The sequence below is a fragment of the Morchella sextelata genome, assembly GCF_020137385.1.
Source record: "Morchella sextelata strain SCLS chromosome Unknown scls_15, whole genome shotgun sequence".
Classification (NCBI taxonomy): domain Eukaryota; kingdom Fungi; phylum Ascomycota; class Pezizomycetes; order Pezizales; family Morchellaceae; genus Morchella; species Morchella sextelata.
Genome location: NW_025408630.1, coordinates 409,893 through 426,870, shown reverse-complemented (window position 1 = coordinate 426,870; position 16,978 = coordinate 409,893). Strand labels below are relative to the sequence as shown.

Genomic DNA, 16,978 nt, shown 5'->3' with positions numbered 1-16,978 from the left:
ATGGCATAGCGGGTGTGTCGCCTTGTAACACAAGTGCACATACTCGTGGCTATGAAGCTTGGGTATAGTAAATATACAGGCTGCGCTGGGGTTTATAATTCATGCATATATGCTGCTACATAATGTATGTAGCAGGTATAGCATATACTAATGGATATCTAGGCTAGGCCATGGGTCTAACCATCAGAATATCATTCAACAAGCTAATCATACGCGGCTGTATCGAAGACTTTGGCCCACTCCTGGTATCTGATTGCAGACTGCAAATATGAGGCGTGTTTTGACATCCCTATATCCCATAGTAAATTTTTGCAACTAGACGCTTTAGGGTGTCGTCCAAAAACCGTACGTCCATTTATGCGTATGTGTAGCCATTGACTTGGCTGCCCCAAATGCTTTGACCCGTCAAAAGGGTTGTTGATATTGAGCTGACATGACGCCGCATAGTTTTCGATTCTACCCTTCATAGATAGGGTCTCAAAAGGGGTTCATAGTAGGCATGTCTCTTCTCAATGTGCCGAGAGTACATTGCATATAGAACCTTCTTACATGTTCTGGCCCCGCTAGGCGTACTGAACTTTCCATGCTTGGGTGCTGTGGAAGTACAGGCTATTAATATCAGCACGCTTCTTTCTCACCACGCGATACGCATGCTAGATATTAATCTCTACTGAAAGGTTCGAAGTTAAGATGTGCACTATCCAGTACTTTCTTCCTGTCCCGAGTCATCTGTCACTATGACCATTGATGGACTAGAATTATATATTAGTCAATACATATAAATCATCTCTGTTGCCGTCATCTAACGAAAAGGAAGAGCCAACCTCTACAATCACTCATATCATTCAATGGTTCAAGCTCATCCAATAGGTGCAGATCACTGTCTGCCAAACTGCATCTGTGCATTGTACTGTGAAATGAGGGTTTATTCAGGTTAAATCCGAGCCAGGTAACTGTGCCTCCGGCGGCGAGACATTGAAGTTGTACTGGAGACGCACCGACCCTTCTGCTGGGTCAGTACTGTAGCATACAAAACTATGGGTCCCCGGACGGGAAGGAGCGGTTAGAAGGTTAGTAAGTGATCTGAGCATCCAATCTCGGTTCTTCAATACATACGTATGTTGCATGAGAAATGAGACAAAATATTAGCCCCTCCAACCAAAGTTACGGGAACGAGATGGAGATACAACTGGACCCCGCAGATGTAAGTAATGTCACAGTAAGACCCGAAATTGGGGGGCTTACACATACATTTTGGTAGGCAGCTACCCACGTGATTTCACGCGCTAAAGTTAGTTTAGATGGCCCTAGCTTGCAAAATGGTCTTTAAGAACTGTGATGTGGCTTGTTTGACTATGACGAAACTTAGTGCTGTCATGAGAGCTCTATTTGGCCTCATGCGTTTGTTATTCGATCAATGATTTGATACCTTTATCAAGTTCTCAAGATATGTAGTTGTGCGGCGCAACTACAAGCCTTTAGTGGACCCTAATCACCGGCCAATTGCAATGTCAGATCCTCAAAGGGTCTGAATTTTCCATGAATGCTTGTATTGTGCAAATAAGCTCACAAAATGAGGCCTGTAAGCTTATTTTAACTATTTGTACTGGATATTGCTAACTCGATAGAACACTTGAGGCTCAATGGATAAAGCTTAAGCTTGGCAGTATTGAAATGGCGCTTCCAAAGGCTCGGAATGCCCGAGATCCTGAGCTACTGTTCGCACCTTACATCGTAAATCATACTTTCGAAGAATAGAAGTTTAAAATCGGTCACCCCCGGTCGTGATGAGGGCCCGCCAGCCTACGCAGCCTTGCTTTCAATTATATCCAAGGATAAAACCTTATTATTCAGATGCTCCCTCAAGCAGAAAAGCTAACGCCGACCTCCCGATGTCACCTATTGAGGGGAGACACTAAATAACCAGGACGGCCCGTGGATCCGTTGATTAAGAGCCCTCTTACCACGTACGTGCCGCACGCGAGCGATCGGAATATTGGGAATGGCGCGATTGAAATATATATCCTTATTAATGGCCGGGAGATCCTTTTTGGCGAGTCTTCCAATTCTAAAGGAAGATAGGCAGAAAGACGAGCTTTAATGGGATTAAACTTGAATATGAATATAATGGGAAGTCAAGCTGATCACTAGCTCGGGGGTTGATAGAAAGTTTGATAACATTTTATCTATCGCCCCGCATTGCCCCTCACACGATAGTCCGGGCCTACAATGCCGAATCGCACTGAGGCACTTTTGGACTGAAGAGAAAAAAAACAGGGAAAAGGGATTCTAATAGAAGCAGGAACAATTTTCGATATTAACCCAAGAACTACCACGGGGACTGTCGGCCTTAACTCCCTCTAGACAAGCAGATCTAGAGCACAGTATTTACCATTTCACCCTTTGGGTGTTTGTGGAATCCTGGGGTCTGTCTACGTACCGAATTCCCCGACGGCCTTTCCCTGGGCTAAGAAGGTATGCATTGCATAACTAGCAGACAAGCATTCGTCTGATACTCTACAGCAACGACCAAAACGGGTAGAGTCTCCCACCAAACTGGGAAAGAATGGAAACAAAGAAGCAAACCAAAAATTGGCTTGGGATATATCACATTTCCCCACCTTATTTACCCATGGCAGCAGAGCACCGATAGACCGCGTACTGCCTCTTCTCGTGAAGAGCCAGCCAACAGGCGGGATCACCGTCATTCCGTATACGCACTAAAGCTTAGACAATAATAGAAGCTATGCTCTACGTACGATATTCACTGAGTGCTTTCCGTGTATCTTTGGCTTTAAGCTCCAAGAGCTAGTTTGCTACTTAAGTGTTCTCACACCCGCTTCTCATAGCTATAGAACTATCCTGTAGCCCTCATCGATATCTCCCATATATCCACGCTGTTTCAATATTCTTGTATCCTCAATACTTTGGTTTAGACAGACATCATGACCGACCTTTCACTCCCGAAGGACTTCTTCTGGGGATTTGCTACTGCAAGGTATGATATGATACATTCCCCCATGGTAGAGTTCTGTTTCATTCAGTAACTCTACCTCCGATGTTTACCCTCATAACTACTCACTCGAGCACGTTTGATTTGTTTCGTTTCTTTGAAACGCGTCTAATACCGTAAATCAGTTACCAAATTGAGGGAGCTGCCAAAGAAGATGGCCGTGGCCCCTCTATATGGGATACCTTCTCACACATCCCTGGAAAGACAGCCGACGGCGGCACCGGCGATGTCGCTTGCGACGCCTACCATCGCACCGACGAAGATGTTGCACTACTCAAATCCTCTGGCGCCAATGCCTACCGTTTCTCTATCTCCTGGTCGCGTGTGATTCCTCTTGGGGGCCGCGATGATCCAGTCAACGAAGCGGGTATTGCATTCTATAAGAACTATGTAGACAAGCTGCTTGAAGCGGGCATCACCCCCTTCGTGACACTGTTCCATTGGGATCTCCCACAGGCGCTGCATGACCGCTATCTGGGCATGCTAGATAAGGTGGAGTTTGCAAAGGATTTTGAGAGATACGCAAGGCTCATGTTTGAGCGCCTGCCGAAAGTGAAGCATTGGATCACACTCAATGAGCCATGGTGCTCAAGTGTGTTGGGTTACAACACGGGATTGTTTGCTCCAGGAAGATGCAGTGACAGGACTAAGAGCGATGTTGGCGATTCGTCAAGAGAGCATTTGATTGTCGCCCACAGCTTGCTGCTGGCGCACGGTGCGGCAGTGAAGGCCTATCGCGAAGACTTCAAGCCTAAAGATAAGGGAATTATCGGTGTCACTCTTAATGGTTCGTTATCTCTCTTTCTATCGCCTTGAGTCCACTGACAGTGCGATAGGCGACTGGACCGAGCCATGGGACCCTGCCGATCCCGCCGATGTCGAAGCGGCTGAGCGCAAGCTTGAGTTCGCAATCTCTTGGTTCGCCGATCCGATCTACTTCGGTAAGTATCCCGACAGCATGCGGAAGCAGCTCGGTGACCGACTTCCCGAGTTCACCCCCGAGGAAGTTGCGCTCGTAAAGGGCTCCAACGACTTTTACGGAATGAACCACTACACCGCCAACTACATTAAGCACGTAGACACACCCGCAGCGGAAGATGACCACCTAGGAAACCTAGAGTGCCACTTCTATAACAAGGCTGGCGACTGTATCGGCCCGGAGACACAGAGTGTGTGGTTGAGGCCCCACCCAGAGGGTTTCAGGAAACTACTCATATGGCTGAGCAAGCGCTATGGAGGACCGACGATATATGTTACGGAGAACGGAACAAGCTTGAAGGGCGAGAACGACCTCCCATTGGAAAAGATGGTCAATGATGACTTTAGGGCCGAGTACTTTAGAGGATATATCACAGCAATGGCAAGAGCGAGGGCGGAGAGTGGCGTAGATGTGAGAGGTTATCTAGCCTGGTCGCTACTTGAGTATGTTTTCCTCCTATACCCTGATCAACTATATGTTACAAAGCTAATGGTTTTTTCTATAGTAACTTTGAATGGGCGGAGGGTTATGAGACGAGGTTTGGAGTCACGGTTGTGGACTACGAGGGCGGGCAGAAGAGGTACCCCAAGAAGAGTTTCAAGGTGATTGGGGAGGTGTTTAAGCAATTGATCAAGAAGGATTAGAGCGGTGGAAAATTGTCGCTCCTCTTTCTGTTTCTCTTGTAAGATTTACGCCGTACTTTAGCTAGCTAGTCAAACAAAATATACATGATTGATTGAAGAACAAATAAAATCTGTGCCATATTTTCTTCTGCTTGCAATTCTAGCGCAGACTTGTGATGGTAGCAAATTTACAAGTTAAGCACTCTTATTTCAATGACTACATTCTTATTTCAATGACTACATTCTTAGAACGAGTATTGTCGTACAGGATACGTGACTATTGTTACAAAAACTATCAGTTACGTATACTACAATTGCAACTGTGGACTTATGGCGAGGAATAGGTGGCGCGCGTGAAAACCTGTCCTCAATTATGTCGTATAAAGCTAGAAACTCTAGTAGTCCTGTTAATATCGTCACCGTCTCTTCTCTCATTCTCATCCAATGGCCTGATCTTGCTACAGCCATTGGAACACGCACCGCCAGTTTACAGTATTCAGATTTGAACTACACATCAAGGTTCTTTCGACTACATTATGTAAGTACTGTCTAAATACACTTTGATACTAGTTAGCTACCTAGCTCAACGGAACATCAAATATATATCATCATCACTAATTGGCCAATCGATCCACTCCCGGTTAACCACAGATTCAATCTCCAATATTGACAATCAGGATCAGGATCACACATACCATTCCCTCACGGAAAGTCCAACACCAGAGAACACCCGTAGCCGGTGGTAATACTAGTATACAGCCAAAACGCCATCTACTAAGTACTCTAGACGTCCTGGATCATCCCGGTTTAGATGTTTCCCCTCTCTTCTCTACTCGTCTCTACTCTATTTTGTTTCCGTGTTTATATTTACAACCAGCATTCTTCCGTCCCGTGCCTGCATTACATAGCGGGTCCCAAAAAAACTCACTACATCTCCATCCCATTATCCAGAACATCAGTTAGATAATTACATGTAGTTATCTATAGTAGCACACATATGTGACGACGTCTCTCCACCCTATGAAAAATTGAAAATCCCCCCCCCCCCAAACCAGAAAAAGAAAGGAAAAGGGCAAGCGAAAGGGTAAAAAAGAAGGCGGCCAGTAGAAAAAGAAAAGAAATCGCACATACGCGTTCCACATGACCGGTAGAGCCTACTCTAATCAACTAGTGGGGTGCTACAACCTAAGGGTAGAGGGATGATTTAATGATTTGATGAGATGATGATATGCGCGTCATGAGAAATCACCATCTAGCTGGGGTGGCCAATCGGAAAAAAAGAAGGGCAATATGTACTCTAGGGAGAGGATATCAATTTGCAGACGTATGTACAGTCAGGGACGATTACGAAAAAGGCTTTTTTCTTTTTTCTTTTTTTGCCTTTTCCTTTGGTAAGGTAATTCAGCCTTAGTTACTAGCTCAGTACTGGGCGGTTGTTGTGATAGGTACAGACACATACAAGTAGGGCTTAGTTAGTAGCTAGCTAGAGCACTCCACATCATCGTGAACTGCGCTGTTGCTGATCCCATCCATCTGGATCATGAGAAATCACTTAGCTAGCTAAGCTAACTGCGGGGCGCCGCGCCGTGCTACCGGATTATGCAGGGGTCGTCGGATGAGATGGTGGTTAACGTTCCCTTTGAGCCTCAATTGTTGGCGTCTGTCTAGTCTGCCAAGGTGAGGGGAAGCGGATTCAGCGACGCGCAGATGGATGTGTGCTCAGTGTAGGTGTAGAACCGTGTAGTTTGGAGCACAGGGACAGGGCAGAGGAGGCACATGTAGGTAGCAGATGGATTAGGTACTGTGTGCTTCTTCGGAGTTGTGCTCTCGCTCGGCGGCGGCCCGTCTATTTGTACATATCGGGGCCAGAGCCGAATCCCGAGACGTTGTCAGACAAAACACACGTGAGGCTTCCCCAGCCTGTGATTCGGCCGCTTCCGAACACCACCACCCCACCCCCCCTCGTTGCTCCGATGCCGAAATAACAACAGACTACTTGTTAACCTGCTAGATACACACACACATACCGGTACCATGCCTACAACAAGACACTGATGCCGAATTGAATTGAATTGAGTTGATCTGAATTGAATTGAGTCCCCGTATCCCGCCCCCTAGCTACCTGTTACCTACTTCGATTCGATTCATCCAGGCAGCACAGGCCTGCTAGCTAGCTAGCAGCCTTCACCGCACACCGCACACCGCCAGCTAAGTAAACCAGCTAGCTGTCTGTGTACACTGTTCACCCGGTACGGTAGTTGTGGCAGACACCATGGCCACCAGCACCAGCACCAGCACCAGCACCACCGCCAGCACCAGAGCAAGCAAGAATCGAAGCAAGCCAGTTAGCACTACATTGCTTGAAACGTCTACTTTCGAGACACTCTGCTGTTATTACCCGTCCCTTCCTCTCGCCCGGAGGTTTCTTTTTCCTTTCTTTCTTTGTTTCCATGCACGAAGGGATGGATGGATGGATGGATGGAGCTATGCTTGCTTGCTGTACTCTGCTTCTTTTTTTTTACACCGATGCCGGTGAGAGAGAGGGGGGAACCGGGGGGGGGGGGAGGGGGAGAAAAAACAAGACATTTTATACTCAACCAGAAGCTCATGCATATGTATATGTATACGGATCTCACCCAGGGGCGGTGAACGTCGACCGACCTTGCTTTGGAAGGAGAGGAAGCAGCTGTCGAGCCAAAGTAGGTACGTACATGGTACATAACTCTCTACGTACGTACGTACTGCCTACATGCATAGCCGTTCAGGCGACAGGAATGCCAGTTGCTAGAGTGAGGAAGTATGCTTGCTGGCTGGCTGGCGGGCCCTTTGCAAAACTGCTAGTGCCGGGATTATTATTGACGGGCTGCTTGCTGCTCTCCACCACCCCCGTTTCAATCATTCCCCCCCCCCACGCCCGCCCCCCGCCGAGAGAAAAACTGCTAGCTAGCTGTTGTAGTGAGTGGGTTAGCTCCAGGTCTGGCTGGGATATTTACAAACAGCTTGTTCACATCTTTCCCATACCCGCCGAGCCCAGCCTTGCTATTCTCCCCTTACCGCCCACTGCCCACTACTGCCCACCCACCCCCCCTCCATCAATCCCTTCCACTTCTCATCACGGCACATCACATCACCTTTTTTTTATTAAAGAAGATCAGGCAACACAGGGTATACACAGCTAAGCAATTGGAGTCTTGTCCTGGGTAAACAAGTCGTGTGCCGTGAGTTTGTGTACCCGCGCTGTAATAGAGCATCCGAGAGAGAGCGAGAGCTAGAGCGAAAACAAGAGATCCAGAGAGAGAGAGAGAGAGAGAGCTCTCAAGTACCATATAACCACCCGCCATACCTCCCTCATGACGACTCCCACCTCCAGACACAAACCACACAATCGCCAGAACCAAACCCACGACCCACCAAGCTTCACACCAACCACCAGTCTCCACATCCAGCTTCACGTCTCCTCCCTCCCCTCACCTCTCACCCCACTCACACGACCTCCACCACCGCCGCCGCCAATGGCCGCCATCCCAAAATCCGTCACAGCCCTCAGCGCAAACTGGGAGTTCAAGCAGGCCGACAAAGACCGCTTCCTCCCCGTCGCACAGTTCCCCACAAACGTGCACCTGGACCTGCTCCACCATGGCCTGATCGCCGATCCATTCTTTGCGAAGCAGGAGCTGGACTGTCAGTGGGTTGGCGAGAAGGACTGGATCTACCGCACCACGTTCCGCGCGCAGAAGCCGCAGAAGGGCGAGCGCAAGGTACTGGTATTTGAGGGACTTGACACTTATGCGGTTGTGACGGTGAATGGGGCGGAGGTGCTGCGCACGGATAATATGTTTATTGAGTACCGCGTGGATGTGGGCGGGGCACTGAAGGACGGGGAGAACTGTCTGGAGATTTTGTTTAAGAGTGCGTTTTTGGAGGGGAAGAAGGTGCAGGATGCGGAGAAGGAGCATCATTGGGGATGCTGGAACGGGGATCCAAGTAGGTTGGCAGTGAGGAAGGCGCAGTATCATTATGTATGTCCCTTTTTTTTCTTTTCTCATCATTTTTTTTTTTTAATTCTAATCATTTGGAATTATTTCTTTTTCCCTTTCCTAAATCTGTTGTTGTTGGTTAAGGATCAGCGAGCTCTTGTCGGGGCATGATCGTCAGCACTTTTTTTTTGTGGTTTGCCAATCATTGCCTGATGTGGGACTGACAGTTGCGGTTCTGCCGTTACACAGGGTTGGGATTGGGGTCCAACGCTCCTGACTTGTGGGCCCTGGCGCCCTGTCACACTCGAGACCTACACCACGCGCATCTCCAGCCTGCGCATCACCACAGTGGTCTCATCGTCGCTCAGCTCGGCGAATATCACGGCAAAGACATCGCTCGAGGGTTACAATGCCGAGTCGACATCGATCCACTACAAGATCACCTCCGCGTCTGGTGCCACTGTCCTCGAGTCCTCGGCCCAGTCCGAGGGCGACGATACCGTGTCTGCGCTGACGCTGGAGAAGCCGGAGCTGTGGTATCCGCATGGGTATGGCGCGCAGCCCCTGTACAAGTTCACGGCGACCCTCAAGGACGAGAACGGCGTGGAGATTGATAGCGTCACAAAGACAATCGGTGTCAGGACCGTCAAGGTCGTTGAGCGAGAACTCAAGGACCAGCCAGGGACATCATTCTTCTTTGAGATCAATGGCGTGTCCATCTTCTGCGGGGGGAGCAACTGGATCCCCGCAGACAACTTCATCCCGCGCATTGGCGACGAGCGATATAGAGAGTGGCTGCAGCTGCTGAAGGACGGGAACCAGGTCATGGCCCGGTAAGTCAAGTCCCACATGACCGCACTCACCCGGGCGGTCGGCTTCATGGGTGATCACTCGGCTAATGAATTGACGAATGATATTCAGTGTCTGGGCTGGCGGTATCTATGAGCAAGATGCGTTCTACGATACCTGTGACGAGCTTGGTATTCTCGTGTGGCAAGACTTTGCCTTTGGGTGCGGAAACTACCCAGCTCACATGGAGTCGTTCCGGGAGTCGATCAAGAAGGAGGCCACATACAACGTGCACCGCCTCCACACCCACGCCTGCATCGTGCTCTGGGCCGGCAATAACGAGGACTACCAGTATGCCGAATCGATCGAGCCCGACCACCTTGGCTACGACCCCAAGGACATGAACCCCGACAACTGGCTCAAGTCCGGCTTCCCGGCCAGGTACCTGTACGAGAAGCTCCTCCCCGACGTCGTCGCCGAGCACGGCGCCGGCGTCACCTACCACCCAGGCTCGCCCTGGGGCGGCGTCGACAGCCGTGACCAGACCGTCGGCGACATCCATCAATGGAACGTCTGGCACGGCTCACAGGAGAAATACCAAAACTTCGACAAGCTCGGCGGCCGCTTCGTCTCCGAATTCGGCATGGAGGCCTTCCCTGACATCCGCACGATCGACGCCTACCTCCCCGAAGGCTCCGGCGAGCGATACCCACAGAGCTCCACCATCGACTTCCACAATAAGGCCGACGGCCACGAGCGCCGCCTCGCGCTGTACCTCGTCGAGAACTTCCGCTATACCTTCTCACCGCTCGAGCAATACGTGTATGCCACGCAGCTGATGCAGTCCGAGTGTCTGTCGACGGCGTACCGCCTGTGGCGGCGCGACTGGAAGGGCCCTGGCCGCGAGTACACTGCGGGCGCACTGGTGTGGCAGATTAACGACTGCTGGCCCGTGACGTCGTGGGCAATCGTCGACTACTACCTCCGCCCCAAACACGCCTACTTCACCATCAAGCGAGAGCTCGCCGCTGTGGTTGCGGGTATAAAGCGTGTGCGTGTTGAGACGCCGCGGGACCCATGGACGCGAGTAGACATTGATGTTGAGGAGCGGGTGCAGGTGTGGGCGGGGTCGTTTAAGACTGAGGCCATCGAGGACGTGCAGCTCGTAGTGAGGAGTTGGGATGTGGTCTCTGGTGAGAAGGTGTATGACAAGGTTGTTAAGGAGTTTACGCTTGAGGAGAACCGGTCGGTGGAGGTTGCGGATATGCGCCTCCCGGGATGGAACGGTAAGGCGGAGGGCGAGCGGGATGTCGTGGTGGGGGTGTATCTGGTGAAAGATGGAGAAGTGCTGGCACGGCGTATTAGCTTTGCGGAACCATTAAAGTAACCCCCCTCTCTCTAACAAACAAACCGAAGATACTTACGTTGGGTGAAAAATAGATACGTTAAGCTCCAAACGCCCAAACACCTGAAGACAGAGGTCTGTGGCGACATTGTCAAGATCAGCGCTGAAGTCCCAGTCAAGGGCGTGGCACTGGAGACGACGAAGGAGGGCGTGGTGTTTGAAGATAACTTAGTGGATATCGTGCCCGGTGAGGTTGTGGAGGTTGTGTGTAAGGGCTTGGACGGTGGTGAGGTTAGTGTGAGGTATCTTTTGTAGTGTAGGGAAGGGAATGGAGATGAAATGGAAAAACGGGGGGCTTTTTGTATATTTGATATGGTTTATATAGGATCTTGTGGAATTTACTTTTGGATTTTTGGATTGTGATCTTTGATGTTTGGTCTTGGGCATGTGTGTGTGTGTGTGAGTGAGGATGTAGATATTCTGTGTCTCTGACCGCTTTCACTTGGTGTTTCTCTGTCTCTTGCTCTTGCTCTTGCTCTTGCTCAGATAGGAGGAGGATGGAGGGATGATGGTTGAACTTCTCTGTTGCAGAAGATTGACTTGTAGGCCACAAAACTAACACCTATCCCTAACTGTTTGTAGCCACGTAACCTCTGCAACGTGTTTTAACACCTAATCGATAATCTATCCCACAATTAAACAAAATAAAAATAATAATAAAAAAGATCTGTCCCGCAAGGTCCGAGTGATAGGTTGTGTCTAAGTGCCTTGTTGGAGGGTTGGAGTAAATATGCTAGCTAGTCTCGTGCCCTTATTAATACCCTCGCACCTACACTCTGGATCTCACGGCATCGCACCTGTACCTGTACCTTCACCCTCACGCCCTCCCATATATATGCGCATCTACAACTACATTCACCCTCACTCTCATACTTACTCACGCTCTCACACTCTCACCCAATCCCACCGCCGACAACCAGCTACAGAGAAATCAGCACAACCAAGAAGCACCACATGCACAACCACCCCACTCAACACCGCCGCCGCCGCCGTAGGGAGCACTGAAATGGTATCTCAGCAGCCTATCTCGTGTGAGACCGGCTGGATGGCCGAAATAACCGCTTTAGGTTCCAGGGAGAGTGGCAGAGGCCAGCCTCGACCCCATCATTCCTAGTACACTATCGACAGGCACCGGTTTTCTACTGCAGCTAGAGGGATATAAGCCGATCATTTCCCAGCCAGCCGCACGCTACTCAGCGGAGAAAGAAACCCCTGATGCCAGTCCCCCATACTCGATCGACCCGTATTTATCTACCTCTACGAACCCTCACGCAAAGCCTGCATAGAATTAATGAATTAAATAAAAAAAAAAAACTCTCACGCAGCTAGCCATATAGCGAGTGATACCCAATGATCCACGCCCCTCTGTGGCCGCAAATACCTCTCCCCGTACCTACTCCAGCCACGTCAAAAGCCCTCGGAATGTTCTGCGAGTCTATATTTTCCTCTCTCGGCTTAAATGCCGAGAGCTGACCGCTGCAGTGCTGAGATCAGCAGTGGCTTGATACCGAGCTGGGTAAACTAGTGGTATGTTGACTCAGAATACCTAATGGGGATCTCCAGCTCCGATACCGGTTAAAATTCAGTACTCTCCCCCTTTCCATTGCGATTATAGCTCACTGGAAAACTACATACTCCTGCGAGCGGTGTGCAGGCCGACTAGCTACTTTACAGTCGCAACTCGATATGCCGGATTGCCAAGATTCTAAGGATTTCGTACGGGATAGCAAAAAATCCGGGATAGCAAATTGATTTTGCAGTAGGAAAAATAATATTCTCAGAGGATCTCGTACGGGACAGCAAGGGATCCGGTGTATTGAGTTCCGGCATATTGTACACTAACTAGTGCACCCTCAATTCCTATGCTAAGATAAGAGAAACCCTAACCCTTGTAATAAAGCAGGTAAAAGCGCCTATCCTCTCCGCTAGTTATATAAAGTATGTTAATTCTGCCTTTCCTCAAACCCTCGGAACGGGCCGAGATGTGTGTGTGTGTGTCATTTCCATTTACATCATTTAAAGGCTATCAATACAGCCGAGTGACATGTGATGACCGCTAACCATAATAATACCTCTTTATGACAATCCATCGCGATCGCAGAAAGAAAAGGTATAAACAATGGGAACCCATAAGAGAGTATAGTCAAATTAACTTCGAAATTATCTACAAAACCAAACCGCTCTTGACTCCATCGTTATTTCCCTGAGCTAGGTATGTAGTAAAACAAATAAAACCCATAACACAAACACATTGAGCTCTACTAATCAGACCAACTCGCTCGGCGCGGAGGTCGGAGTGCGGCCTTTAATTGCATGAGCGTCCAACTCCTGCAGCTCCATCCGCGGATCCATTGATTCGGCGCTCAACTCTACCATAGGCTCGTTCTTTGCCATATCATTACGGTCAACATCATTCATCAGAGGCTGCGGTTGCGCCTGCGCCTGCGCCTGCTGAGTGTTCTTCCCTTTCCTATAGAGTAAGAATACAAGCACCCCAATTACAGAGAGTGCGACGAAACCAGCGATCGCGATGCCGGCGATGGCGCCAGTAGAAATCGTAGTTCCTCCCCCAGCAGCCGGAACGGGAGTTGAGGTAGTTGATATGGAGGGTCCAGGAGTGATGGTAGAAGTGGAGGGAGAGCCAGGAGTGGTGCTAGGGCGGGTATCGGTGGCCGTCGCCAGGGCGAGACCAGTACTGGTGGGAGAGGTTCTAGTGGTGGTAGCGCTGCCAGGGACCGGGTCTCTTCCGCCGACGGCATTGCATACTATCCAAATGTCGTTTGAACCTGTAACGCTTCTAGTAGCGCAGAAGGGAGAGGCAGTGCTCAGGCTGTGGTCGGGAGTATATTAACGCACTGTATGAATGGCGAAACAGAGCTGGTTTGAGAATTTACTTACCAGTGGAAGCATCCAATCCCCTCGTCACAGCCAGTAGCAGTGTAGTCATAACAGTCCCTAGCTGTTGTTGGTGCCACAGTGTTCGTACCGGTACTATCATAAAGGTTAGCTACTTGGCTTCCCATCTCCGATAAACATCAAAATTTTCATAATACCTACGTTGCATAACAGTCAACTGTTCCTGAGACAGTGTAGCATAGTGCGTTTGTGCGACAGCTCCCTGAATGCAACAACTCAAGTCAGTCAATAACTCCCGGCCTTGGACTTCACCTTACAGGAAGAACTTACATCCACCGCCACCACCATCAGGGTTACAGCATCTGCCCGTTGGAATACATCCGTCGCCTCCACACGCGGTCAACCCCACACCGCAATCAATCACTTGTCTCTCGAAAAGTCCAGAACGGCCTTGGATTGGCATCCCCATCCAAACATTGGCAGCACAGACATGTTGGAGAAGGGCAAGTCCTACTACAACCACCAACACCCCCAGTTTTCCGCAGCTGATCATTGTCGTAATGATGATCGGTTTTCTTCTTGCTGATATTTGCTCTGATCTACCACGATAAGAAGAGATCTGGGGAAAGAGGTATGAGCAATGGTGACCGGCCGTAATTAAGATCAGTTTGCCCTAAGGAATGCTGCTTGTGGTTTTACTCAGCCCTAGGCCTTCCATTTTCAGCCATCCGGCGCGATACAGTGGCACGGATGCACAATTCATTTCTTTTTCGCAACCTGAAACTCTATTTGCTTGCTGTGGCTCCTCACGATGTCGCAACAAGCGCGCGCCCCACCAAACTCTAGATGATAGGCCAGCATATTGCAAAGAGGGCAAAGGTGGCTAATTTATTTAACCCCCTTTATGCATATATGTCCTTCCTCAGAGCTTCGGTATCTCTTTCTAAACACTGGAGAAAACCCCCATACGTAGGTGTAATAATACGTATATATACATTAGCTGGTACTTGCGGTGAAATTAAGTATTGTCTCAATTGCGCTGGCAACGTTAATTACCATTCAACACCACCAAACTTGAGACCCTATAAAACCACAACCAATAGCTAAAACCAGGTGTATTAAAGTCATAGTCATTTTTATGCTCAAAAGTAATAATCTCCTGCTTTAATTATCATAGATACGGCAGTGGTTGGTGGGCCTATTAAGGAAATGCGTATGGTGAAGTCGATGGTTGCTATCGCGAGAGACAATACTTAATTTCACCGCAAGTACATACGCGCCCTTAATCGACGAACGCCAATCAGATGAGATCTTGGAACTTCAACAAGTGCTCAACTTGTTTTGATACATGTTGCACAGAACGTTCAACCACTCTACTACATGTACGTAGTTATCATTTCCCTCGGCCTTCCGCCGCCTACACTTTTCTTTACATAAGCCCATGGGCTTACTCTTCATAGGAGACAGATTTACATACATGTAGTATAGACATGTATATACCACTTTTATTTGCTCGTAGTGCCAAGCTCATATATGTTTTAATTTGTCCCAATTAACACTAATTGTAATATTCAGATACATACAGCGCACTTGATGCCCTGTCTTCCATTGGTAGTATACGATTATATCCAGAGTAGACAGAGGAAACTTAGTGCAGTAGGAAATATCTGTGAAGATGTTAAATATATCCGGTAGCCATTGCTTTTGGTATAAAGTTCCACGGTTGAGGTAGGATACCAGCTATTGGTACAGGAACCGAAATGGCAGCCATGACGCGTGACCTATTTGAATAATATTAATAGAAGCATAGCACCGATTCTTTTTTTGTTGATTTTCTTTTTTTTTTTTCTTTCTTTTTTTTTTTTTTTTTTTTTGAGTAATGAGGTTTATAATACGGGGTTGAACTCACCGGTCAAAGAAGAGATGTCCATTATTATACCATGAGTTCTTTTGTATCGATATGTACTCTTATTTCCTGTAATTTCGACGTCCTGTTACTACGTAAGGTTTTTAACCAGCCAAAAAAAGAATACATAGTACATCTAGTTATACCGTATGTACAATAGGTAATGTATCCATTCACCAGTCAAAAAACAGTACGGCCAAGAAGTCACTCGCGGGTACATATGACCGTTTGGACCGCAGGAGGTTATTAAGACCTCTGACGAATCGCTAATTGGCACCCAAATTGTTGTTATCCATACCCCCCTCACTCGGATAATTAACGTAGAAAGAGAAGATCAACGTTAATTGTCCGAGTGAGGGGGTGTCCGAGTGGCCAGGGACATCGTCTATCCCTTCGTCTGTCAGTTAAATGCTGCCACCCCGGCCCAAGAAAAAGCAAATCTGGTGTGGCTTTATTAACAGATCTCGTTATCTCTCTTATCAAATAACAGATCTCCCATACAAATTTAATTCCTCTATTATAGGGTGGCAGCATTGATAGACGAATCGATAGCCGTTGACCCCAGGTTATCTGATCCTAAGTGAAGTAATGTACCAGACTATCTCTTAGTCAATCTCTTCTGTCCGTTTCTTATTTGCCGGAAAGATTAACATGAGACGGGAGACATATTTTCTACTGAGCGGGGTCTTCTCCACTACATGTATTAGATACGAAGGAGCTGCCACCTTAGATGTATGCTGTTAGACTCCATTGTGGGGGCTTGGGCGTCGGCACAACATCGAAAGCGTGAGCCAAGACATTTTATCTTGATTGATTGATTGATAATTCATTCGTGTATGCAGCCCGGAGGCTGTGACACTCTAGACATTTTATCTTAATTGGTGGGGTATTTGATGGGGTCGTTGGATCATGAAACTGAAAGGGAGGAATGAGTGCACAGACTTTATGCGAATTGAAGCTTCTGCGCGCAGAAGTTGGCATAAGACTGCCTGGTTACATAGCTACATGTAGTGTATGTAGGTGAGAAGACCGTGAACGAAAAGAGATATATGGAGGGCCGACTACAAATGACGTTGCGGTTGTGACACGATTCGTAGTCAGTGGCAGTGCTAGTGTTGCAGCCTACGAACAGAGCAGCACGTAGATACCTTCATGTATGTGGTACAAGAAGTACTTAACGGCCTGTATTATACATACATCGATGTGCGGGGGGCTGGCCGGGTAGTTCCGCTTGTTGGGACGGTTTGTTTCTGCGTCTCGGCGGCTAGTATGTAAGAGGACGGTAATATCTGTGCTCGGTCAGAGCAAGAGAAACCGGGTCTCCTGGATCTCGAACATCCCCTAACGCCTGAACGATCACTAAATTGATTTGTATGATTCTGCACATCAAACTTGCCAAGACTAAAAAAGGCTTGTTACTGCTGCATAAG

The 16,978-nt window shown here is 48.5% G+C and overlaps 4 protein-coding genes across 4 annotated transcripts; 3 read left to right on the top strand and 1 right to left on the bottom strand.

Moving 5' to 3' along the window:
* Positions 1 to 1,674: 1,674 nt before the first annotated feature.
* H6S33_003431 (uncharacterized protein) lies at positions 1,675 to 2,724 on the top strand (the record flags this gene model as incomplete). The annotated part of the gene is made up of 5 exons (XM_044834772.1): positions 1,675 to 1,718; positions 1,954 to 1,967; positions 2,167 to 2,216; positions 2,365 to 2,475; positions 2,524 to 2,724. 5 exons carry the CDS (start codon positions 1,675 to 1,677, stop codon positions 2,722 to 2,724), a joined length of 420 nt encoding a protein of 139 aa, XP_044691792.1.
* Positions 2,725 to 2,945: 221 nt separating this feature from the next.
* Positions 2,946 to 4,636, top strand: H6S33_003430 (uncharacterized protein; the record flags this gene model as incomplete). The annotated part of the gene is made up of 4 exons (XM_044834771.1): positions 2,946 to 2,998; positions 3,139 to 3,800; positions 3,850 to 4,435; positions 4,498 to 4,636. 4 exons carry the CDS (start codon positions 2,946 to 2,948, stop codon positions 4,634 to 4,636), a joined length of 1,440 nt encoding a protein of 479 aa, XP_044691791.1.
* Positions 4,637 to 7,965: 3,329 nt separating this feature from the next.
* H6S33_003429 (uncharacterized protein) lies at positions 7,966 to 11,041 on the top strand (the record flags this gene model as incomplete). The annotated part of the gene is made up of 4 exons (XM_044834770.1): positions 7,966 to 8,634; positions 8,842 to 9,425; positions 9,514 to 10,764; positions 10,822 to 11,041. The coding sequence occupies 4 exons, from the start codon at positions 7,966 to 7,968 to the stop codon at positions 11,039 to 11,041; spliced, it is 2,724 nt and encodes a 907-aa protein (XP_044691790.1).
* A 2,010-nt stretch (positions 11,042 to 13,051) lies between these two features.
* On the bottom strand, positions 13,052 to 14,195 carry H6S33_003428 (uncharacterized protein; the record flags this gene model as incomplete). The annotated part of the gene is made up of 4 exons (XM_044834769.1): positions 13,052 to 13,616; positions 13,685 to 13,777; positions 13,844 to 13,904; positions 13,973 to 14,195. The coding sequence occupies 4 exons, from the start codon at positions 14,193 to 14,195 to the stop codon at positions 13,052 to 13,054; spliced, it is 942 nt and encodes a 313-aa protein (XP_044691789.1).
* Positions 14,196 to 16,978: the final 2,783 nt, after the last annotated feature.